We start from the raw sequence: 26,731 nt of genomic DNA, 5'->3' as shown, positions 1-26,731 counted from the left end.
CTAGTAATGTATTTCAGAGTTCTCCGTTTTGAATTAGAGACTGAGCATAAGGAAGCTTTGAGTGGAGCAAAATGAGTCAGGACTGCTGGAAGGGTGGCTATAATGGGCATTAAAAAAAATTAGCAGTTAGCCAGTTGACATTAGTCTTTAAAATAATTCAGATAATTGTAAATAACTTCCCATATTCACATATTTTAAATGCTATTAAATAATAAACTCATGCAAGTTGTAGGAAAACATGCTTCTTATGCCACATTAGTATGTTTCATAGAAACCTCACAAAAACAACGTTGTGCTGCCCTAGGGGATCCTGGAAACCCTCCCAACATCACCAAACCGATTCAATGCCCAGTGGACTTAATATTTGTATTAAGGATGGGAACTCACATTGCCAGATTTTAAACCCACTCAAACATCGTTAGCTCACCACAGAATGAAGCAGCTAAAAGTTCAAGCATTTCTCCCTCTCTACTCACTCACTGAACAGCTATTTCCGGACTCTCAATCTGCTTCTGCCCCTCCTCACCACATCCAGCGTCCAGTCTCATGCCCTACTTTTGCTACCACTACATCAGAGATCTCCCCAAATCCCAAAATGCTGATCTGTCTTTTACAGTAGATGCAACACGGAAAATGAACCACAGTGTAAGTGTCAGTTAAGTGCTTACAAAAAATAGCAAGCTTTCAGAGTGTATATTGTTATCTTTGTAGCTGAACAGTTAAGGCACTGAACTATCTGTCGAATTTCAAAAGAGTTGTATAAGAATATCAGGAGCACAGCTGGGATGGTGGGAAAATGGGGTTGAGATGCAGTGTGGAATAGGAGATGGGGAGAACAGCAAGCGTGAGTGTGACAGGGAACTGTGTGACTGCTATTAGGAGGGAGAACTTTATCAGAGAGAGGTTTCAGAGTAGCAGCCGTGTTAGTCTGTATTCGTAAAAAGAAAAGGAGTACTTGTGGCACCTTAGAGATAGGCTTCTGGTTACAAAATGCAAAGCATTTCATAGAAATGTTGAGGTGTGATGCAACAAGAGTAGCTGGGTGAATGGGAAGCAGTAATGGGGAGACAGAAATTTAATAAATCCCTCTTCTCACTAGCAAATCCCATTGAACTCCTGAAGAAACAAAATATAATTTATTAGCCAACAGACACACTCCTTTCAAGGAACATTTAACTTGTACATGCACAAGAGCTCCTTATTTTCCAAAAACATAGATGGAAGCATGGTAATTTTATAAACAGAATGGCCTCAAAGTCTTATTATTAACCAGGAAGCAGAACTAAGCAATTTAAACCTCCATTCTCCCCCAAAAGTTCCTCAGTCTTTACAGCTGCCAAGCACTGGGCACACTCACATTATCTATCTATACAGTAATCCACACAGACAAAAATTTTTAAAAAGCATAGTCAGAAAGCAAATCATTCAAAAAACAAAAGCCATTATGTTGATTGTCAAGAAAATGGGACACACAGAATAAAAGTTTTTCCTTTGAAAAGAACCTTTTCAGGGACGTGGTGATTGTTCTTCACTACCCAGAAAATCCTTACATGTTGCAAATTTGCAACAAAAACCAAAAAATAATTGCCGTCAGAAAAATCTTTGTTCAAAAATCTGCATACATAATCCAAACAATGTCAAGAGGGATGCACTTGAAAGAGTATTCTATACAGAAATTACATTCAATCATTTTTAGTAAAATATTTTTAAACTTAAACTAAACCATATTGTTTACAGCACTATAATTATCCATCACCATATATTTTTTGTCTGTAGTGGCTATATATGGCCTCTTCTAGGCCACCATCTGGTAAAAAGATTTACAACAGATTAGGGGCTAGGGTTCAGCTCAGGGTGCTGTACAGGATTGCCTGTTTTAACCCCCTGCAGACGCTGAACAACTTGCCGGTACTTTGTGGTTCGCATGTCCAAGGTGTACTGGAGTGACACTTTAAAACATTTAAAGAGATTATTTTAACACATATGTATAACAAAGGTGGTTTTACCTTAAGTGTCAGATTTCCAGCTCCCTCCCTCTCCTCTCAAAAAATGTTCCAGTATATTGTAAGTAAACTGAGAATAGGAGAGAATTCTGCTTTCATACTCTAACGCATGCCTATGGCAACATGAATGCAGACAACTGGAAGTAACACAGGAGAGCCCTACTAGTATTGGTTTTTAATTACTTCAACAACTGACTTTTTGGCAACCACATTATGGTCTCAGAATTCCTCCTCTGTATTTGCCATTTCTCTGCAAGGGACACTATACTCCATATGCACCTGAACCACTAAATATGCGATGGTTGCAGAAGTACCATAGGTCACAGATTAAAAATGATAAACATTTGAGCTCAGTCAAATAAAATCTGAATTATGCCGTGCCTTCTTCCCCCTCACCTCCATCCTGCTCAAAACACAACAATAGGGGCAAAGTTTCCTTGTTTCCTTTTCCTTATGAAAACAGAGTACTGTACATGGTTCAATTGAAAAGTCAGAAGTTGTTTTAGTACAAGTTGTTTAACCAGGTACATAAAGTCTGCAGCAAACTCTCAAAATCAGGTGGTTTACAAGAGGCTCGGCAGATACTTTTGACAGAAAAAAAAACCCAACTCCGGTATAAAGAAAGTTTCCAGGATTTCTGTTATGGGATTGGCAAGGAAAGATTAATACATGTAGAATCCAATTAATCAGAGTTCGATTAAGTCTCCTGGAGTTCTACGTTGGAGAATGTTGGCTTTCTTGCTAGCCCACCAGCTTTGATGAGGCCACGCACATGTTGCTCCTTTAAGTCGTTTGTTCTGTAAAGGAAAGCTAATAGTAATTTTTGACCCTCTGGGTTTTACCCCTTTAAAGCCTGCCACTACGCTCATTCTAAAATGGAGAAAGACGCTGTGGAATCCAAAACTCTATTTACCTGAAGAGTTGATTTTTGCCAACCCATCTTTGTTGTTGAAAAAACATGACTGCCTACTTCTATTCAGCAGACTTCTTGAATGGTGAAGAGAAATCAATGCTAATACATAGTAGTCTGACTAGTGTCTATTCCAAACACACAAGAACAACAACAATGTATTTTAGCCCATAAGAACTGGAAGCAATTTACAAAAGGCTACATCTTAAAAATATACTTGAAAATAATTTTTGGCACTTATATTCTTTCAAAATCTGGGATCTTTTAAATATTGGAGTTCTCAAGAGCAGATGAAATGCAGACTATTTCTGCTATTTTTCTCTATTAAGAATAGTTAACTGTTACTTTCCAAATCTATAGTTTTAGCTAAAAGGCAGAGACGAGCATAGTGATTATTCTTGCCTATCAAAGAGAGAGCACAAATTTTAGAAAGTTATTTCCACACTTATCAAAATCCTTATTTCATTAAATGTGTTATGAATATTGCAACATTTTCTGACTTGGATCTGAATAGCCAAAAGGACTATGACACACATGACAGTCTTTAAAAATTGGAAAGCAAATTCTACTGAGGAAAATAGAAAGGAGCATAAACTGACAAGTCAAGTATAATTAGGCAGGCCAAAAAAGATTCTGAAGAGCAACTAACAAAAGACACAAAAACAAAGAGCAAAATTTTGTTTAAGTACATTAGAAGCAGAAAGCCAGCTAAACAATCAGGGGGTGGGTGTATGAAGGCCCCTTGGATGATCGAGGTGCTAAAAGAGCACTCGAGGAAGAAAAGGCCATTCTGGAGAAGCTAAATGCATAGATTCATAGATATTAAGGTCAGAAGGGACCATTAGGATCATCGACCTCCTGCACAAGGCAGGCCACAGAATCTCACCCACCCATTAATTTCTTGCATTGGTCTTCACTGCAGAGGTTGTGAGGGAGATTCCCACACTGGAGCCATTATTTTTAGCTGACAAATCTGAGGAACTATCCCAGATTGAGATATCAATAGAGGAAGTTTTGGAACAAACTGATACATTTAACAGTAATAAATCACCAGGACCAGATGGCGCCTAAGAGTTCTGAAGGAACCCAAATATGAAATTGCAGAACTACTCACTGTGGTATGTAACCAGTTGCCTAAAATCAGCCTCTGTCCCAAATGACTGGAGGATAGCTAATACACAAAATTTTATTATCTCTTTGTTTAAGGCTCCAGAGGTGACCCTGGTAAGCCTAACTCCAGTACGAAGCCAACTGGTTGAAACGATAGTAAAGAACAGAATCAGACATATAAACATGATTTGTAGGAGTAAAGAGTCAAGGTGGCTTTTGTAAAGGGAAATCATGCCTTACCAATCTACTAGAATTCTTTAAAAGGTCAACAAACATTAACCAGGGTGATTCAGTGGATACAGTGTACTTGGGTTTGCAGAAACCCTTTGAACGAGGTCCCACACCAAAGGCTAGTAAGCAAAATAAGCAGTCATGGGAGAAGAGGGAAGGTCCTCTCATGGATCAATAACTTGGGCCTAGGCTACACCTGGGGGGAGTTGATGGGGGGAGGGTTTCAAACTAAGATACGCAACTTCAGCTACGCTATTCGCATAGCTGAAGTCAAAGTATCTTAGTTCAACTTACCAAGCCGTCCTCACGGCGGCGAGTCGACCGTGGTGGCTCCCCCATCAACTCCACTTACTCCGTCTGCCGAGGTGGAGTACAGGTGTTGATTTGAGGATCAATTTATTGCGTCTAGATGAGACACGATAAATCGATCCCCGATCGATCAATCACTACCTGCCATTATCCTGGCAAGGTTCATCTTATAAAGTTATACCTCATAGATATTTCAGTTACCAACATATATATTTCTTGCTAAAAACCTAAATATCCTCTGAAGAGCTCTATATTTTGGGGAACAAAAATCAGTATTTTAACAAAATAAGTTCACAAAGGGATACAAAAGCTATTACAGATTCAGAACAAACAACAACATTGTCTGAGACAGAAGCACAAGCCAGCTTACATACTGAATGTATACTCCATGCAGATACCAGGCTGTTGGTAGAATGGCACAATATATCACTGCGTGCAGGTTAGGCATGCCCAGCTACCATGGGTATAAATAGCTGTTTAGATGGTGAGGCATCACTTAGGCGATTAGAGGAGAGTGCCCTACATGCTGAACCTGCAGGGTATACACCTTACGCAGCGTTCTACACACTGAAGCCATCCCTGCCACATCTACACTGCTATTTTTACTCCTGCTGCCTCCCCACTACCAGAGCCCTTCCTCATCACAGAAAAAGGCTCTGTGCACCCCTGCCCACCCCCCAAAAATGATAAAAAAAAAAACAAAGAAACTTCACAATCTACAACCCCCAGCTGTCTTTTGTGCAGGTTAGGTATGTCCTGACCAAACCAATTGGATCAGCTCTTGCAGACAAGACAAATGGAGGATCACCTAGTTTGAGAATCTCAGAGTTTAGGGGGTGAAGGATGGTGCTCTCAGGATTTAGGGAGTTACCACATCATTGCCAGCCCTTGACATGCAAGTTATTTTCATCTGAGATATCCACTGAATACAAAATTGGTGCACATTACAATACTTTACCAGATAGATCTGTGTTCTGACCAAGTTACACTACCACAACCTGTGAGGTGTAACTTGCATCACTACTGAAATTGATCCAGAGACTTACATGCAGGATGCTTACACTTCCAGAGCACATGACTGGGCTAACAGGATAAGAGAATGCCTACTAGACGCAGACTTTAGGATTGTTAGCAGTCAGAAAGAAAGTCCCAGATGCCACTTTGGGAAACATCAAAAATGACTTACTCTTATGTAAAGAAAACGGAATACCTGAACCCATAACCTTTTGGACATTTCATACATCTCTCTCTATTGTTTGTCCTATGCCAACAACATTCAATGTTATTTACAATTAGAACTGGATATGGAGACTTAAATTGGGTATAATTTATACACAGTTGTATAAACTGCCCAGCTATACATGCTTTGTAGTGATTAGCTAGTAGCAGGACTTTACTACTCCTTTTTAAAGCTACATCATAATTCCAACCACCGCACTGGAGGAGAGAATGAAGGCACAGGATCATATGGCACACTTAACGGGACTGTGGAGTGTATGCACACTTTTGTGACACTTTGGACTGAGACTATATAAATGGAGCAGTCATCTCACCAAATCTATAACAATTGGTTATTCTATAACAATACTCAGGGGAACTAAGTTTTCTGTGCAAAGGATCCAAAGACATTTAAAATCTAAGAGCAAAACTTAGCTTTCAGATCTATACAGCTGGTTTCAACTTCAATATTGTACTTTCCCGACATGCACACATCTCCTTGGATATCACTGGAATGTCTGCACAAATAAGGACAGCTTAAAGTAAAGATCCAAATTTTTGCCTACTCTTTGGCTGAAACTATACTTAGAAGAAATATTTATTGGGTATGCACAAACTAATCAATTACTATACATGATAAGGATGCCTACTACTTTCCCACGCCTTGTAACCTATCGCTTAGATCAGCCTCTGTACCAGATGACTGGAGGATAGCTAATGTAACGTCAATTTTTAAAAAGGCTCCAGAGGTGATCCTGGCAATTACAGGCCAGTAAGCCTAACTTCAGTACCAGGCAATTTGGTTTTTCCAATGTGCATTACTTTGCACTTATCCACACTGAATTTCGTTTGCCATTTTGTTGCCCCAACAAAGAAAATAATTAGATAATTTCATGAAGGATAGGTCCATCAATGGCTATTAGCCAAGATGGCTAGGGATGCAACCTCATGCTCTGGGTGTTCCTAAGCCTCTGACTGCCAGATGGTAGGACTGGACAACAGGGGATGGATCTCTCAACGATTGTCCTGTTCAATTCCCTCTGAAGCAACTGGCATTGGCCACTATTGAAAGACAGGATACTGGGTTAGATGAACCATTGGGATGACTCAGTAAGTCCATTCTTATGTTATTACACAAAATTACCTTCTGCTACTGATTAGATCTGGTTGTCCATTTCTCGTTAATTTTGCTCCTTGTTAGCAACTGGTTAACTTAACAAGGGAAGCAAAGAAATTAGCTCTACAAAAGTCACAATTTTAATCTATTATAGAGTTACAATAGTTTTGTGTTAAGACTTGCAAAGAGATTCTGCTTCAGTGCCTTACACATAACACATCAAATGCAGTTTTCAGAATCAAACAATTCATAACATCTTTCCCTTTTCACTCATCATCTGAGTAGGTTTTACCTGTGCTTTGTTAGTTTACTTACAATTGACAGTGTAAGTGCTATGCAGCAATAGTAAATTCTACTAATGTAGTTCCTTTCCTGAAAATTTTTTTACAAACATTATCTAATCATTGTAACATTTGTGAGAGATATGGAAGTTTTATAGATCGGGAAAATGAAGCAGAGAGGTTACAATGCTGAGCACTGCCACTTGCAACTCCCAATGACTTGAAAATTGGGGCATAACTATCTTGCCCAACATCACATGGGGACTGAATGACAGAGCTAGCATTGGACTCAAGTTCCTAAACCCCAGTCTTGTGCTCAAACTACTAGACAACAGCTCTCAGACCGATTGTACTCTTGAGTTCTGAGATTCAGTCAATACTGTACTTGGGAAACAACATTTTATCCTCCCTCCCCATTCTTATGTTCTAACTTGTGAAAGATGAAACAATTATTTATTAGTGAAACTAAATTAATCTATGATGATAGCATGGTACTAGTGAAACAGCTTGTTTATACCACTTAGTGTGCTATGAGCCTTCAGGTGTGAATTTGTTGTATACAGGGCATGGTCAATATCAGGCCTCTCAAACTCTGTTTACCTTAGGGCCTTAGCACCAGACGGTGCAGTCACCCCATAATACACTGCCTGTACCACACTGATTAAATACAGTGGGCCATGCCTATAATTTTGTCTTATTTTACTGAAAAACAAATGGGTGTTTCTCTTTAGCCTACTTCTCTTAATGACTTCTCACTCTTTAGCTAGAAGAGGAAAACTTCTAAAATGAATATTTGCTGTGCACACCCTGTCGTCAAATGAATCCCAGATTATTTTATTGGAACTAACAACTGGTTTCCATAGGAACAAAGATGGAAGCCACTTTAATATGTTCATAGCAACCAAAGGATATTGACCAGGGGTCTCAAAGTCCCGGCCTGCGCGACATCTGCGGCTCAAGAACATCCTCACTGCGGCCTGTGGAGGACAGACGCAGGCAGACACACTGCCGGCAATCTCAACTACAGGCGTTGCCCCCCACAGCTCCCATTGGCTGTGGGAGAGGGACAGAGATACCATCACTAGTTGACGGGCAGAGTCAGCCATAGAGGCAGCATCACTTTTTCCCACAAGTCATAGAATCACAGAATATCAGGGTTGGAAGGGACCTCAGAAGGTCATCTAGTCCAACCCCCTGCTCAAAGCAGGACCAATCCCCAACTAAATCATCCCAGCCGGGGCTTTGTCAAGCCTGACCTTAAAAATACCTAAGGAAGGAGATTCCATCACCTCCGTAGGTAACGCATTCCAGTGTTTCACCATCCTCCTAGTGAAAAAGTTTTTCCTAACATCCAACCTAAATCTCCCCCACTGCAACTTGAGACCATTACTCCTTGTTCTGTCATCTGCTACCATTGAGAACAGTCTAGATCCATCCTCTTTGGAACCCCCTCTCAAGTAGTTGAAAGCAGCTATCAAATCCCCCCTCATTCTTCTCTTCCACAGACTAAACAATCCCAGTTCCCTCAGCCTCTCCTCATAAGTCATGTGTTCCAGTCCCCTAATCATTTTTGTTGCCCTCCGCTGGACTCTTCCCAATTTTCCCACATCCTTCTTGTAGTGTGGGGCCCAAAACTGGACACACTACTCCAGATGAGGCCTCACCAGTGTCGAACAGAGGGGAACGATCACGTCCCTCAATCTGCTGGCAATGCCCCTACATATACATCCCAAAATGCTATTGGCCTTCTTGGCAACAAGGGCACATTGTTGACTCATATCCAGCTTCTCGTCCACTGTGTAACACCTAGGTCCTTTTCTGCAGAACTGCCGCCTAGCCATTCGGTCCCTAGTCTGTAGCGGTGCATGGGGTTCTTCCGTCCTAAGTGCAGGACTCTGCACTTGTCCTTGTTGAACCTCATCAGATTTCTTTTGGCCCAATCCTCTAATTTGTCTAGGGCCTTCTGTATCCTATCCCTACCCTCCAGCGTATCTACCTCTCCTCCCAGTTTAGTGTCATCTGAAAACTTGCTGAGGGTGCAATCCACACCATCCTCCAGATCATTTATGAAGATATTGAACAAAACCGGCCTGAGAACCGACCTTGGGGCACTCTACTTGATACCGGCTGCCAACTAGACATGGAGCCATTGATCACTACCCGTTGAGCCCGACAATCTAGCCAATTTTCTATCCACTTTATAGTCCATTCATCCAGCCCATACTTCTTTAACTTCCTGGCAAGAATACTGTGGGAGACCATGTCAAAAGTTTTGCTAAAGTCAAGGAACACCACATCCACCACTTTCCCCTCATCCACAGAGCCAGTTATCTCGTCATAGAAGGCAATTAGATTACTCAGGCATGACTTGGCCTTGCTGAATCCATGCTAACTGTTCCTGAGCACTTTCCTCTCCTCTAAGTGCTTCAGAATTGATTCCTTGAGGACCTGCTCCATGATTTTTCCAGGGACTGAGGTGAGGCTGACTGGCCTGTAGTTCCCAGGATCCTCCTCCTTCCCTTTTTTAAAGATGGGCACTACATTGGCCTTTTTCCAGTCGTCCAGGACTTCCGCGGATCGCCATGAGTTTTCAAAGATAATGGCCAATGGCTCTGCAATCACAGCCGCCAACTCCTTTAGCACTCTTGGATGCAGCGCATCTGGCCCCATGGACTTGTGCTCGTCCAGCTTTTCTAAATAGTCCTGAACCACTTCTTTCTCCACAGAGGGCTGGTCACCTCCTCCCCATGCTGTGCTGCCCAGTGCAGTAGTCTGGGAGCTGACCTTGTTTGTGAAGACAGAGGCAAAAAAAGCATTGAGTACATTAGCTTTTTCCACATCCTCTGTCACTAGGTTGCCTCCCTCATTCAGTAAGGGGCCCACACTTTCCTTGACTTTCTTCTTCTTGCTAACATACCTGAAGAAACCCTTCTTGTTACTCTTAACATCTCTTGCTAGCTGCAACTCCAGGTGTGATTTGGCCTTCCTGATTTCACTCCTGCATCCCCAAGCAATATTTTTATAATCTTCCACTTCTTGTAAGCTTCTTTTTTGTGTTCAAGATCAGCAAGGATTTCACTGTTAAGCCAAGCTGGTCGCCTGCCATATTTACTATTCTTTCTACACATCGGGATGGTTTGTCCCTGTAACCTCAACAAAGATTCTTCAAAATACAGCCAGCTCTCCTGGACTCCTTTCCCCCTCATGTTATTCTCCCAGGGGATCCTGCCCATCAGCTCCCTGAGGGAGTCAAAGTCTGCTTTTCTGAAGTCCAGGGTCCGTATTCTGCTGCTCTCCTTTCTTCCCTGTGTCAGGATCCTGAACTCGACCATCTCATGGTCACTGCCTCCCAGGTTCCCATTCACTTTAGCTTCCCCTACTAATTCTTCCTGGTTTGTGAGCAGCAGGTCAAGAAGAGCTCTGCCCCTAGTGGGTTCCTCCAGCACTTGTACCAGGAAATTGTCCCCTACACTTTCCAAAACCTTCCTAGATTGTCTGTGCACCGCTGTATTGCTCTCCCAGCAGATATCAGGGTGATTGAAGTCTCCCATGAGAACCAGGGCCTGCGATCTAGTAACTTCCGTGAGTTGCCATAAGAAAGCCTCGTCCACCTCATCCCCCTGGTCCGGTGGTCTATAGCAGACTCCCACCACGACATCACCCTTGTTGCTCACACTTCTAAACTTAATCCAGAGACACTCAGGTTCTGCAGTTTCATACTTGAGCTCTGAGCAGTCATACTGCTCCCTTACATACAGTGCAACTCCCCCACCTTTTCTGCCCTGCCTGTCCTTCCTGAACAGCTTATATCCATCCATGACAGTACTCCAGTCATTGAGTTAACCCACCAAGTCTCTGTTATTCCAAACACATCATAATTCCTTGACGGTGCCAGGACTTCCAGTTCTCCCTGCTTGTTTCCCAGGCTTCTTGCATTTGTGTATAGGCACTTGAGATAACTCACTGATCGTCCCGCTTTCTCAGTATGAGGCAGGAGCCCTGCCCTCTCGTGTGCTTCTGCTTCCTCCCGGTATCCCACTTCCCCACTTACCTGAGGGCTTTGGTCTCCTTCCCCTGGTGAACCTAGTTTAAAGCCCTCCTCATTAGGTTAGCCAGCCTGCTTGCAAAGATACTCTTCCCTCTCTTCATTAGGTGGAGCCCGTCTCTGCCTAGCATGCCTCCTTCTTGGAACGCCATCCCATGGTCAAAGAATCCAAAGCCTTCTCTCCGACACCACCTGCATAGCCATTCGTTGACTTCCACGATTCGACGGTCTCTACCCAGGCCTTTTCCTTCCACGGGGAGGATGGACGAGAAGACCACTTGTGCCTCAAACTCCTTTATCCTTCTTCCCAGAGCCACCTACTCTGCAGTGATCTGCTCAAGGTCATTCTTGGCAGTATTATTGGTGCCCATGTGGAGAAGCAGGAAGGGGTAGCGATCCGAGGGCTTGATGAGTCTCAGCAGTCTCTCCGTCAAAATACCAAACAACTATCTGATGCACACCTTGCTGCAATCCTGAAGGTTTCAACTGGTCAGTCACTGAGGCCAAACATGAACAAACTGACAGAACTGAAGTGTTGACAGGTGGCTGGCCAACACTAAAACCTCTCTGGGAGGCGAAGAATTGTATAAAGTTGTATGACAGTTTTATTACTTCTAAGAAATTTGAAATAAAAAATATAAATGTTTTAATTTCTGAACACCATCTTCAGTGGCATTATTGGCCTGCTGAGAGGATTTGAGGACTGGCGCTGGCCCTAAGGTAAACGGAGTTTGAGAGGCCTGATATTGACCATGCCCTGTATACAACAAATTCACACCTGAAGGCTCATAGCACACTAAGTGGTATAAACAAGCTGTTTCACTAGTACCATGCTACCATCATAGATTAATTTAGTTTCACTCATAAATGATTGTTTCACCTTTCACAAGTTAGAACATAAGAATGGCGATATTGGGTCAGACCAAAGGTCCATCTAGCCAGTATCCTGTCTTCCAACAGTGGCCAATGCCAGGTGCTTCAGAAGGAATGAAAAGAACACGTAATCATCAAGTGATCTATCCCCTGTCATCCACTTCCAGTTTCTGGCAAATGGAGGCTAGGGACATCATCCCTGGTCATCCTGGCTAATAGCCATTGATGGACCTATTTTCCATGAACTTATTTAGTTCTTTTTTGAACCCTGTTATTATCTTGGTCTTCACAACATCCTCTGGTGAGAAGAAAAAACCCAAAGGCTGTTTTCTTATATCTTGTCTTAGTTGAGTGACAACAAATTGTATTTCTCCTGGAACTGCCAACTTTTATTATAATGACAAGTTTCAGAGTAGCAGCCATGTTAGTCTGTATTCGCAAAAAGAAAAGGAGTACTTGTGGCACCTTAAAGACTAACAAATTTATTTGAGCATAAGCTTTCATGAGCTACAGCTACGAAAGCTTATGCTCACATAAATTTGTTAGTCTCTAAGGTGCCACAAGTACTCCTTTTCTATTTATTATAATGTTAGTTATATTACTAACAAAAGATGAGATAACAACAACCACCATTTAGATAGAGATTTTCAGCACTTTACAAAGGAGGGTAGCATCATTATCCCAATTTTACATGGGAACTGAGACTCAGGGAGTTGAAGGGACTTGACCAAAGTAACCCAGTAGGCCAGTCAGGAATGGAACCTAGGTCTCCTAAGTCCCAGTCCCGTGCTCTATCCATTAGACCAAACATCTCCCCACAGAATAGGTATGTATCATATGCTCAAGGACAAATTCTGCTCTCATTTAAACTTGTGCAATTTCCAGTGAAGTCAACAGGATTTAGTGAGTGGAACTGAAAACAGACTTTAGCTCTCAATACTTATACTCACTACAGTCCTTCCAATCAAACCCCAAAATGCACAATTTTTAAAAAACTAGAGGACTAATTTCTTTCCTCACAGTGGGAACTTATTGCCCTTTTAACTCAGCAATTTAAACAATTAGTGTACTGAAGAGATGCGGCAATTCCCCGTCCTAATTCTATTAGTGTATATAAGACTTAAGACATGCATGTGATCACACAACTAATTTTCGTATTACATAAACTTACGATTTTTAAAAGTTAGATTTAGGGCCATGAAACTCTTCTAGTGACCATTTATTTTCAATTATGCATTAATTTCAAAGAAACCAAGGTAACATTTACATTTTCAATAGAAGCTGAGTAAAACATTTAGAACTAGCAACTGCAACTGAAATATGATTGCGTCCACATTTTTAGGCTACCATTTGGACCACTATTTTTATTACTTACACACACATCATTGTTATCTTTACTCAGACACAAACAACTTTCTCCTGTTTTCTTCACTTACAATGCAGATCATAATTACACAGAACTTCTTAAATACCTAAAATTATTGGAGTATTATTATGCACCCACACAAGGCAATCTAGTACAACAGCACTTTGCCACATAAATATTATCCATGTTTTTACAGTAACCCATTTTGTGATTTCAATTATCTTTCTCAAAATAGCCAAGCTATGAATTATCTAGTTCCTATTTTTATTCTGATCCTAATCACCATAACATTCATTAAACATGTCAGGATTTTTATTTTATTTTTTTAAAAGATGTATACTTGATTTTTTTCTGCAAACCAATGACAGTTATCCACCTTTCCGCCCTACATCTAACTTGCTATTATCTGGAATGAAAGATCTGTAACTTCTAAGACTTAGAGTGCTTCTTTTAAAAGACACTTTCTCCAACATAGCATCCATAGGAAGCCAATTTATTTCATAGACTGGAAGAAGAGTTACGTGTAAACTCAAAAGCTTGTCTCTCTCACCAACAGATGTTGGTCCAATAAAAGATTATTACCTCACTACCTTGTCATTCTAAAAACCTGGGATTAACACAGCTACACCACTGAATATTGTGCCACTGCCATTTGCCCTGAGGCAAAAAGTTCGCAATAACTTCCTTATTAATCGCTTACTGTTGCTTGAAAGCATGTCACATCTGCATTGGCCAGCCTTGAAACATTCAACTGTCCTTGAACATTACTACAAGCAGATAAATGGTTTAAGCACAGTAAGAATACATATACACAATTTAAACAGTAAGAGTCACTACGACTTAATACAGTACCTTTAAAGAAACCCCCCTCTAGCACTAACAAGGAAAATTAGCAGGCCATGTACTACAGGTGAACAAAGAGAAAGGTCAAAAAAGGTGGAAGTGGGACTCTTAGCAATCTCCGCATTTCTCAACTGCTATTTGAATGGCCATGTTTTTCGGACCTCTCAATGATCAGGACCATTTATTAATTACATTTCTCCTCTGATTCATGACTATAAAGCAACACCACATTGATTACATAATGGTTTAGGGGAAAACTAGGCTAATACCCACAGCTTACATTAAAGATTTAAACTCTTCTGAAGCCTCTGCCTAATTAATAGCAACAAAGTTTACAGTTAAACACTCTGAAAGAGGTTGAGTCAAGGTATATGTGCACCTAAAAATTATCTGTGTGTTTCAACTCTTGATTGGAGTAAGCTCTATTCTAGTGTCTTTTTTTATATATATAAAGAGTTAAAAAGTAACCTTCATAATTAATACTTTAGATATGAAATAGAACAGCATATGGTAAAACAGATTATGGGATTAAACTAATTACACGATAACGCAGAAATCCACATCATCCTTCAGATCTAAATTTTGGGATAGGGTGTGTGGTGGAGAACAAAAAAGACTTCACATAATACAAACTTTAGAAACTGTGTTTTAAAAAAAATATCTGGGGGTGGGGGAGAGGAAGAAAAGCACATGTTAAATAAGAACAAAGAACTTATGTTTAGGCATCTACTTGCTCTCCATGGGCCTAACTTTGTACACCTACCACTGGGTATAGAATTTACTACTGTAATCCTATGGGACTAATAAAAATTTAAATAAACCCTATGCCTGCTAGTATTTACAAGTTTAGTCCCCATACAATTAAAATTTGCATCTATTTTTATAGGACCCATTCCTGGAGCCCTTATTCACAAGAGTAATTTCATTAAAACCAATTGGATAATTAATATAATAAATGGATACTTATAAGGCTTACAGGACCCAGTACAGTATTTATGTGAACTTGTAATAACTCAGAGGGGTAGTCAGAGTGAAGAATTAGCCTGTTCTTTAAGTTTTGGTTTGAATATTACATTAGAGACCCATTCAAGTTTGTTTTGACCTCTTTCTTCCATAGGCATTGACATGGTTGTGGACTTTATATTTTTATACTGAAAAAAACAGAAAATGATGGAAGACACTATACACAGTAGTAACCAATTATGAAAGTTATATCTCCTTGTAATTATACTGAGAAGTGTAGTAGTTGGACTGATGTACAAACTACTGTCTTTCTAAATCCCAATTATTTCACCTGAAAAGGTTTCTAAGATACAATGGAGGTAGTATTTAAAACTAGTAAATATTTTTTGTGCATACCTATAGCTAAAAACAGACAAAGCAATTTGGTGAAAATCTGTGAGCAAACAAAATAAAAATACTGCTCAGATTTCATATACTAAAATTTCAACCTGCTGTGAATTTTAATGCCAAATTTATACAAACAGTATTGACATTCTGTTTTAACACCTGAATTAGACAGTGTAAATATGGTGAAAAAAACAAACCAATAATAAAACCAGATCCACAGCTCCAGGAGCTTACTAAAGAGCCTTTCATGGACAATCTAGAAATCTTGAACATGTATACTTCTCTTTTAAGATTTCTTTTCCAGCTTTGGGAAACAGAGTGGTGTGGTGGGGTTGGGGAAGAAAGGACAGAGAAATAGTCCAATAGAAGAGTAAAACCTTAATTTTTTAAGATTACAAAGCTAAACAAATAAGCCACAAGTTAGATGTAGCTATACAAAGTAATTGTCTTTATGACTTCAGTACAGATACAGAAATGCATGAAATTTACTTTGCTACTGACATTCCCTTTGCAGAATAATCTCTAGAATAAACCTTGTAATTACATAGTAAAAAGTCACAGTCTCACAAACACTGCAAAGGAGAATAAAATTTTATCCCAGATTAAAACCTGAGGCGAGGCATTTTATACTTTACTCTGAATCCACTGCTTCTGAAAGAGTGGAGCTGGGAACAAATTTCAGTAAAAAAAAAAAAAAAAAATCACTGTTTACTATGAAAATGAATGTCTTAAAAGTAGATCATTAAAATAAGCTATAATTTTACACACTTACCTTGTGGAAAAGAATTTGGTTGCACTAAATAAAGGAAAGCATGGACTAGTCTAAACAAAATTCCTATTGGTCCAGGTTCATGATATGTATTTGTATCATATGTCTTCACAGGCACAAATCCAAAATCCAAAGTTCCAGGAGGTGGTTTGTGTAAAGGCTGCACCTCTGAAAGAGTACTTCCACAAAGCAACAACAGCAGCAGAAGTTCCACAGCCATGGCTAAAAGTATTCATAAAATAGGAGGTAGAGATTTTGCTCTCCCAAAGTCTAGAAATCTTCAGCACATTAGAAATGTATTCACTGGGAGTGAGATGTGTCAGCAGGAAAAAGCTGATGTCTTTAGTCCTTTGCTTAGTCTTTGATAATGTACACTGACTTCGGAATGGTGTAGAAGCTCTTCACAGAACTGAGGCAGTGCACCATCTCTGGCAAAGACAGAAAACAACTGTTTAAATGAGCGCCCTCACTGCACGAGGGTATGAAAATGTGAGATGCCTCCAATCTCATGTGGAAATATAACACAAAAATGATTATACTGGCAAGCTAAATAGGGCAGAATAGACCAATTTATTCCCATGTGTGAAAAAACGGATCCATTATACACACAGTACTTGAGGAAACCACTGATTATTCACAGTTTTGACTGAGCCTTTAAAATAAAACAAATTTAAAAAAAAAATCACAGTATTAGGACTGCAGCATAAAGAGCAAATGAAATTAAAGGAACAAATTTTTACTTTACTTATAATTGTAATAAAGTCAGATTAATTGTATTTAATCACAAAATAATCACAGTGCATTTTATGAATGCTTTAACATGCAACTCTAAATGCATGTAGACAGCCACACAAGGACTGATATACATAAGCAGATGATTAATACAAAAGGACATAACTTCTCTGCCCTGAGAATTCATAACTTCCCAATGTTGCAAAACTTTTTTCCCCCCACATAGGTTAGCAGCGGCAAATTTATCTTTACTCTTGTGGCATTATTTTATTAACAGAGGAGCCATCGATTACCACCTATCAAAGAAGGATTTAAACTTTCAATTCATTTTATAGTGTCAGTAACATATGGTCATGGGAAAACATTTTTTTTCTGGCACACAACATTGTAGGAACATCAGACAGGGTATGTGGACTTTAAATATAAAATATGGATTAAAATATCAACCTCGGGCATTTTCTAATAATAAAATATATTTAATTCCCTCAAACATGAAATACCCCCCAAACCTTCCCCCCACGTATTTAGTATTACATATTTCCCTTTCAACATAGAAAATAATGTAATCTAAGTTATTCTTCACTTTCAAATTTGTAACTAAAATGAAGCTAGATTCAAGAAACACCTTCTCTGTCAATTACGGAAAAATCTGCTTGCCACAGATAGATAGAAAGCTTTTCCTGTAAGGCACGAATGGGTCTCATCCACAAATTCCTGTTAACTTTAAGGCTTTCCACAGGGCTCTGTCCTTGGCCTCCTACTCTCCTCCCTCAAAAAGTAATCTCAACCACAAACACAAACTTAACTACCATCTGTATGCTTAGGGTTAGTCTGTTAGTCTATAAGGTGCCACAGGAGACTCTGCCGCTTTTACAGATCCAGACTAACACGGCTACCCTTCTGATACTTGCCATCTGTATGCTGACACTCACAAATCTACCTGTCTTCTGTCCAAACAAAAACTTAGGCTGTCTCTGATTGCTCTTCATGGATGTCTATCTGTCGGATCGAGCTCAACATGGCTAAAACAAAGCTCTTAATCCCCCACCCCACCAATCCTCCCTGCTGCCCCCTTTCTCAAATCACTGTGGAAAACACTACCAATCCTACCTGTCACTCAGGCCTGTAAGCTGGGTGTCATCTTCAACTCGGACCTCTCTCTGGGTTTTCATCATTTCACATCGCAGTTAATCCAACCTCCTTCTTTCTGACCTTGACAAATGGAACCATCACTCATTGATATCCATTCAAAGTGCTGCTCCAAAGCTCGTTTTCCTAGCCCATTGCTTTGCTCACGTCACCTCTCTTTTTGCATTCCAGCACTGGCTCCCTCTTTCTATCATTTCAAACATCAGTTGTCTTATTATTGTAACCTATGGCCACCCTACCTATCATCTCTCATTCAGCATTGAAAAGTCAACTCCCACATCCATTCAGGCCTTGTCAGCCTCCATCATCCACTTCTTAAAATTTTCAAACAAGCACCTTTGTGCTTTCTTCCACGTTGCCCCTCATGCTTGAGAGTAACTCTCCACAAACATTTACAAAAATAACTCAATATCCTCCTTCAGAACTCTCCTTTGCTGTGAGGCCTACAAAAAACAGGAGGATAGTTAGGTTGCTGAGACCACTGCCTATCTTGCTGGCCAATACGGTCTCAGTTTCCTTTTAATCCCAGTCTGTCTGCTTCACCTATTGTCTCTTGTCTTATACCTACATGTAAACTTTTTGGGGTAGGAACAGTCTTTTTGTTTTGTGTTTGTACAGCGCCTAACACAAAGGAGCTCTGGTCTAGGACTGGGGCTCTGATGCCAGTTGTAGCTTCCCAAAACAGAGTGAAATTAACAAGACTCTGGTCACTTTTCTATCTTTTATTAAGAAACCTGAGAGTAGTAGTGAAAATACAAGAGTCACGTCAGTTTCACTGCTGAGGAAGTCTATAAGTAAAAAGCCAATACTGTTCATTTCAAATGAAACATATGAATTTGCCTATGTGTCACTGAGGCCTAGTTAGACAACTCCGCCAACTCAGTCCTGGGCCAGTTGGCTGTACTGCCTATTTAGTGCAACATAAGCAGAAAAACAAGAACAAAAAAGATGAGGAGCGGCATTTCTGTTCTCCTCCCACTTCAGATGCCAAAATGCTCTTTCTTAAAGGCTAAATCCTTCAAGAGCATCCATCTGGTATGCAAATCCAGCCACAGGACAGATCCAGGACTCCTGCTGGCATACAGGCCTCAACTGACTGCAAACCCCTTAGAGAGGCCAACCAAGCTACCGTCTAGCACTCTAGTGGAGTCTCCTAGATTCCTTGCCCTTCAGGACATCAGTACACATATAAAGGACACCTGTAACACCTTAGTGATCTATTGTCATGTATGGCAACCACTAATTTCTTCTGAATTGTGTCTGGACCCATATGCTGGACTCAGCTTTGGCCTATGAGTGGAAATGAGAAATATAATCACCTTACTGTTTTCCTGGTCCAACTGTACTTTCTCCCAGCAGAGTTCATTACTTTCCCAATAGCGTGACCAGAGGTCCCGATTTTATGGAACAGTCCCAATATTTGGGGCTTTGTTTAATATAGGTGCCTACAACCCCTCCAGCCCCATCGTGATTTTTCACAATTGCTGTCTGGTCACCCTATTTCCCAAGCAAAAGGTGAACCACCCAGACTGGCTTATCCTTGAAAGGTCATGAATCTGGTGAGCTTCTAGAATGCCCTGGAAGAAAAGAGCCATCCACCTACAGGACCAACGGTGAAATAACACAAACAATACACATGTTTTACTATCAAACAACCCCTGTCCCCAGATCTCCATGGTGCACCAAAGTTTGATGAAACATGAAAAACATGAAGGCAGAAAACGACAATGTTGGTGGTGATGCAGGAGTACGCCAGAGCTATGGGGAAATCTGAGAACCTTTTCCCATCTTTCATAGCCCCTGTTGAATTACACACAGCAAGTGTTCTGAGGAGAAATCCAGTTTATCAACTGGACTACACCAAGCTACACCACAGATCCATTACTTATTGCTGCAAAGAGCGATAAACATGCTTTGTTCAAAATATCAGTCAACAGCTAGAGGAGCTCTCAGACAGAAGAATTCAAAATCAGAGCCAGGAACAAAGATTATTCCTCTCCTTCGTGACGTTCAGCTTCTGTATCCTCTCAGTAACTGTCCTATCTTTGCTAGAGAAAGCCAGGAAAGAGCAACTCTAATAATACTCTAAATATTTGAATAACCTATGCTTATTCAAAAAAGGTGGTCTTTTCAACTACCCTGAAGCATGATGCTCAATGCAGTAGTCTAAAAGCCACACATATAAATTCAAATATTTGAATGTTTTCAAAGCAATAACTGATTGTTGCAAAGCATCTATGCTATGAACCAAACAGATATATAAGCCCAAAGGATCTCTTATATTCCCCCTCCCCCCATTTGTTTACTTCATTCTTTAGTCTTCAAGATTTTCTTCATCATGGATTGCTATCTTATCCCTTTATATATTGTGCTATGATTAAATGTAACAAGCAACATACATTGTAAATTGCTTAGAATGCCTCTAATTATGGAATGGTAGGAACATCATAGTTAAAGTTGGGTTCTATTTCACATTTAAAGTTAACAGGAGTTCAGCCTCTTTGTTTTGTATGAAAAAAATAGTATTTCTGCCCAAAATTTTGAACACAACTTCTGAGAGAAATTTGAATTTTCTGGTAATTTTCAAGTAAATCTATTATTTAGCTTTGAGTTCTAATCAATTAGGGTCTGATTCAATGGTTAATGAAGTCAGTGGAAAGGTTCCAATTGACTTCAATGGGTGATAAATTGAGCCCTTAATTGCCAAACCTGAATAGGTTTGGTTTCACAGAATTATGCAGACAGGAGTAAAGCATTATGAAGGTGCCTCCTTGATGGAGAAAAAGAACTATTACCAGTGTGACTCTGTAGAAAATATTAAGTCATACAGTAACAACGTTAAAAGATTTGTAGGCTTAACAGAAGAATTCTGTTGAGAATGCAAGGTCCAATGAGTCCAATCCCATATTTCAGGACCCTAATGGGCACCCTGCTATGAGGGCAAGAACATATATGTTCTTCATTTCTACAGAGGCCAATGAAATCCGCAGATGCTATCATTATAAATATAAATAAATTTAGCAACCACACATTAGAAATAAAATAGCTTTCGTTCCCCTGGCCTCTTGGGAATCAAAAAGGAATGCCTCTAGAATCCTTACTGGGGTCTCTATCCTACCTCTGACAGGTGGTATTTCTTGCCATGCTATTTCAAAAAACAGAGTGTAAATTCTCCTCAAGACCAGTGCTCTGTAAAGCAACAGCACATTATGGGTGCTGTATCAATAATAGCAATCAGGAGCTTGCAGAAATGTTACCAATCCTATGGCACAAAAAGCCAATGTGCATCTGAATAGGAATTCCACTCACTGAATGACAGCTCCCCTACTCAAATCACAAGGGATCTGGGCTATGAATGGGATCCTTCTGTTTTCCTTACCTTGCTCTGCAAAAGAAAACTTTTTGGAAGTTTGTTGCTCGCTAATGATGCTACAGTAGATCGACAGCGTTGGAAAAAGAGACCTATCCACAGAATACGTAATCAGTAAAAAGACTACCAATCCCCAAGGCAAAGCTGCAAGAGCGACAAAAAAATGCTACAAACATAGATAAGAGTTTATTTCTAGGACACTCTTCACCATAGCATGAGCCCTTTGTATCATTAGAAACAAAACGCACATTACTCTATACTCTTGCACCTTGTGAGCTACATTCATGGCCATACACAGATTTTTCATATTCAGTGGGGGGGGGGTGGGGAGGAAACAGAGCAGTATAATATTTTAAAAGATTTTTATTAATTAATTCACAAGCTACAGGACATTTATTTTAATGTCCTTGTTTTTCATGAAAACCTTAAGTTCAGCTACATAAAAAAGAATGTAACTGAATGGAATAATTTAGTTTATTTCTCGTTGTAATTGGAAAGGGTATTAACTTTCATCTTTAAAAATACAAGTTTTTGGCTCCCCCCAAAACCCCTCCTCATACCTTTCTATATACAGAAGTCACTACACCAGAGATGGGCAAACTACAGCCGGCGGGCCACATCCGGGCCTTCAGACATTTTAATCCGGCCCTCGAGCTTCCACTGGGAAGCAGGGTCTGGGGCTTGTCCCACTCTGGCACTCCAGCCAGGGAGTGGGGTTGGGGGCTTGCCCCGCTCTGCGCGTGCCCCAAGTGCTGCCCCCGCAGCTCCCATTGGCTAGGAACCATGGCCAATAGGAACTGCAGGGGCGGCACCTGCGGACAAAGCAGCGCACAGAGCCTCCTGGCTACGCCTCGCGTAGAAGCCGGAGGCGGGACATACCACTGCTTCCGGGAACTGCTTGAGGTAAGCGCTGCCCGGAGCTTGTACCCCTGATCCACTCCCATGCCCCAACCCCCTGCCCCAGCTCTGATCCCCTCCCGCCCTCCGAACTCCTCGGTCCCAACCCAGACCACCCTCCTGCACCCCCAGCGCCATCCCAGAGCCTGCACCTCCAACGAGAGCCCTCTTCCCCCCCCGCACCCCAACCCTTTACCCCAGCTTAGAGCCTCCTCCCACAACCTGAACTCCTCATTTCTGGCTCCATCCCAGAATCCGCTCCACCAGCCAGAGCCCTCACCCCCTGCCGCACCCCAACCACCGACTTTGTGAGCATTCACGGCCCGCCATAGAATTTCCATACCCAGATGTGGCCCTCGGGCCAAAAAGTTTGCCCACCCCTGCACTACACCCAACTCTAGGGCATCTGCGGTCTATCACTCTATAGAGCATGCCACAAACTTTATATAAAGTATGCTATAATACTAACTCCATACAAATAGCACATTTCATCCAAGATTCTCAAGTCACCTTACTACATTAGTTAAGCTTAGACATGCCTGACACAGAGACAGATAGGTAGGTAAGTAGGTAGGCATCCCCTTGTTAAAAATGGAGAGATTGAGACACAGAGTGGTTAAGGAACTGTTCTAAGATCAGACTGAGCCTCAGCTGCAGAGCCAGAAACAGCACACAGGTTCTCCAACTTCTCATTTTCTATTTTAACAACTACACTGCACTTCTTCCCTTTAACGCTGCAATCTATGCAAACATAATATTGCAATCCAGTGATGTGACTGCAATTCACTCTGAACTGAGATTCAATCAACCAGGAGCCAGACTGTTAGAGCAGGATGTGGGAGCCCTCTGGCAATGAACAAAGAATGGAGGGCAGAAGAAGGGGCATTTGCCCATGCTGGGCACAGATCAAGGACAGATCAACATTTTTTTTTACATTAACCATTTGAAAAGTTGGTCTATAATTCCATCTCAAGATTCCATTGACACCAACCACCACAAGAGCAATGCAAATTATGAGGTCACAGCCACATGACTGACAGTTACCTGTACTGTATTATAACTTTTGATTCCATACACACAAAAAAATATAAATCTTCACATTCAGAATACATAAAATGATAAGTCACACTAGCCACTGGCAAGTCACAAAAGGTGTGGTGTTCGGTTACAAAACCTCTTCTAGGCCTGTGATTTAATGACTGCAACTTGTTGCCATAGGAGGAGTAGGGAGTATGTGAACCTTCTAAACATCAGGGACTGCAGAACACAGTAGCAAAACAATAAACAAAACTAAATACTGGATAGTCTCAACTTGTATCTAACATGCATATTGTGAGTTCCAAGTGGGATAAAACCGGAGAAGGGCTTGAGTCACAGCAGCCAGATATGCAGAACACAGGAATGTATTTTCTGGATGTGTCTCAAAAAATCAAAGATTTAAAAAGGAAAATTTAAAAATTCGTTGTGTTTTATTGAAACACAGCAAAATCCCTCGTAATAAGGTGATAATTTTAACAATTGCCTTAAAATTAATTCCGGGGAGGCAGTCTCCATCCCCAAGAAAGAAAGAGTTGGGCAGGTGGTCTAATTTTAGCCAGTTGACCAGATGTTTAGATTATAGATTCATTAAGTGGAACAGAAAAAAAAATCAGTTTGTTTGCTCTGATAATATTTATAAAGCATACCCTATGAGGGCACTGTAGAGCAATAATAAAAGATTATAAAAACAACAAACATTATGAAGCCATTCCATAAAAAGGAAATCTGCCGTGCTGACAGTTCAGAACTGGTGGGGTGTGCTGGTAAGGTTCTAATGCAGAAGAAAATGGATTACAGCATATAATTGCGTACATAATATCTCATAAATGGGACAAGACCTCCCCCCTTCTTCCAAATTATATTTAAATAGTTGGGATTTTCCTCCCCCCTCCACCAGTTTAATTCTAAAAATTACATAGTATGATTTGTGTTTAAACTCTGCCCTGGTTGGAGTTACAGAACTGATTTTACAGCTTCTTTCTTAATTTCTTCCCTGGGTATGATGCATGGAAGGAGATAGAGTCAACTCCTCTCTCTCTCCCTCCACCTTCCCTTCCCCACCCCACAAAACAAACACACTTCATGATTGAGTTCACCCTGCTGGGACCAGAATGTAATCATTCATGACCTTTCAATATGATTTGTCCTGAACTACACTGACTAATGGTCAGTATCTCATAATCTAACTCAACTCTTCACACTCATGTGTGAGCACAATAAAATGTTATAACATATACAAAGCCATGAGATGAGCATGGCTGGGTCTCTGCTGCAAGTCTGGACACAAGATTGGACTGCAGATACGACAGCATAGTATTGCTTATTACAACAGTACCTCTTGAACCTGGTAGATAAAGTGGTTTCTAAAACAGCACCCTACTCATCTCCGTAGTGTGGTTAGTCACTACCGAGGTACTCTCAGCACACAATACCGGGGTACTCTCAGCAGAGACTTTGACACCGCCCCATACACATATTTGGGCTACTGGTTAGTGTGGTATACTAGTTAATCTCTCTGGAGGTCCTCATTTTTCTCCCACAGTACTGCCTTGTGCTTGTCTCACATCCAAACCTGGTCTCGAGTCCACTTCCTTTCGAAAAGTCAATGACCCCAACATAAACTACACACCCTTCTCAGCAAAATTCATACAGACACAGCATTAGGGGGTCAAGGAATCATCTTCATTCACAGCAGAGAATATACAGTCCCATCACAATGTTTTCGATAACGGGAAGGATGTCCCACCCTTCCGTCACACACGCCTCCCCCCTTCATAGTGTTTTCTATAGAGGGACCCCTCGCTTCCCTCAATGCTTCCTATGGGGGTTCCTTCTGCTTGCCCTCACCCCACATCCACTGTTTGGATGTGGGGTGAGGGCAAGCAGGGTCTCCCTTCCTTCTCCCATGGCTATTACAAGGGATCCCTCCACGGCCTTCACTCCGGGTGTGTTCGGCAGCACTGAAGGACCCGCCCCTGAAAACTCTCGTGGGGGCCCCTGTGGGGCCCAGGGCAAATTGTCCCGCTTGCCCCCCCAGTGGCCCTGGATCCCTCTCCCTCACACCCCCAGACTACACAAGCAGTGTAGGCACAAGCAGGCTGAGCAATGGATTAGCGGCCCAAGAAGCTCAAAGGGGTCCTGATTTAGTATTACCCCCAAAATACTGATCAAGTTATTGAACGTGGGCTTTTTAACGATTAATATGCATTAAGTTTGCCCTTTTTTTTTTTTTTGGTTTGTACAAATAATCAGTATTTTAGCGGTGGGTGACGGATCAGGCCCCACCCCAAATATCCCTGCTTGGGGCCCCCCCATGGGCTAGCTCTGCCTCAAAGCTTTCTATGGAGGTACCGCTCCACTCTCTCCAGTGGTTACGTCTCTCCCGCACACACCGATGGTTTCTATACCCTCTCACACCCCAGCCCACGGGCCAGGCTTTCCGAGACCCCGACCCCCGCCCGGCGCTTCCTGCGGACCCGCCACCCGGGCAAGAGCAGCAACTCGCAGGGCAGGATCCGTGCACTCTGCCCAGCAGCCCGGGTGCAACCCCCTCCCCCGGGCTCCCGCACCACGGAGCGGCGCCGCGGCGGGCTGCAAGTGGCCGGCGCGCGCGGGGAGAGCCAGCCGGGCACTCACCCCGCGGACAGCCCGCTCCCGCAGGCTCCGGCTGGTCCAGCGGCTCCCGGCTCAACGCGCCGAGTCTCCCCGCCCGGCCGCCTCCCCGCCAGGCAGGCGCCGCCCTCTGCCGCACGCACCAATCAGCAGCTCCCCGCGACCCCACACCCCGCTCATGACTGATTCGGCGCGGGGCTGCGGGAGCAGCGCGGGAGGCTGAAGTCGGGCGAGGGGCCGCGCGCTAGGTTCCCCAGCAGCATGCAGCGCTCGACCACCTGTTGCTTTCTGTGCAAGCCGGGGGGGGGGGGGCAAAGAGACTCAGCCCAGAGCTGCGGGCTCCAGACTTTAGGCCTCCTGAAACTTCAGAGCTGGCTCCAAGTTGTGCAGGTGGTTCCTGCAGGGGCCTGAGGGACTCCAGCAGCCAGGGGTTCCGGATCCAGATCGTCTTCACAGGTCGCCCTTTATTTCTACAGTGGTGGGGCGAACCAGCGACCAGGGTCCAAA

At 41.9% G+C, this 26,731-nt stretch overlaps 1 protein-coding gene across 6 annotated transcripts in view; it reads right to left on the bottom strand.

The window, feature by feature from the left end:
* Nucleotides 1–26,330, bottom strand: part of PROM1 (prominin 1) — a 93,146-nt gene extending 66,816 nt beyond the window's left edge. For all 6 annotated transcript variants that reach the window (XM_084626857.1, XM_084626862.1, XM_084626858.1 and 3 more), the window contains exons 1-2: nucleotides 26,249–26,330; nucleotides 16,429–16,853 (exon numbers count right to left, since the gene is read on the bottom strand). In XM_084626857.1, coding sequence (XP_084482983.1) covers nucleotides 16,429–16,645 — 217 coding nt within the window. In that variant the 5' untranslated portion in view covers nucleotides 16,646–16,853; nucleotides 26,249–26,330. The remainder of the gene's footprint in view (nucleotides 1–16,428; nucleotides 16,854–26,248) is intronic.
* Nucleotides 26,331–26,731: the final 401 nt, after the last annotated feature.

Source organism: Lepidochelys olivacea, assembly GCF_965140295.1.
Source record: "Lepidochelys olivacea isolate rLepOli2 genome assembly, chromosome: 4".
In the NCBI taxonomy this organism is placed as follows: Eukaryota; Metazoa; Chordata; order Testudines; family Cheloniidae; genus Lepidochelys; species Lepidochelys olivacea.
Note: the sequence above shows the minus strand (reverse complement) of the source record. Positions and strands in the feature narration are given on the sequence as shown.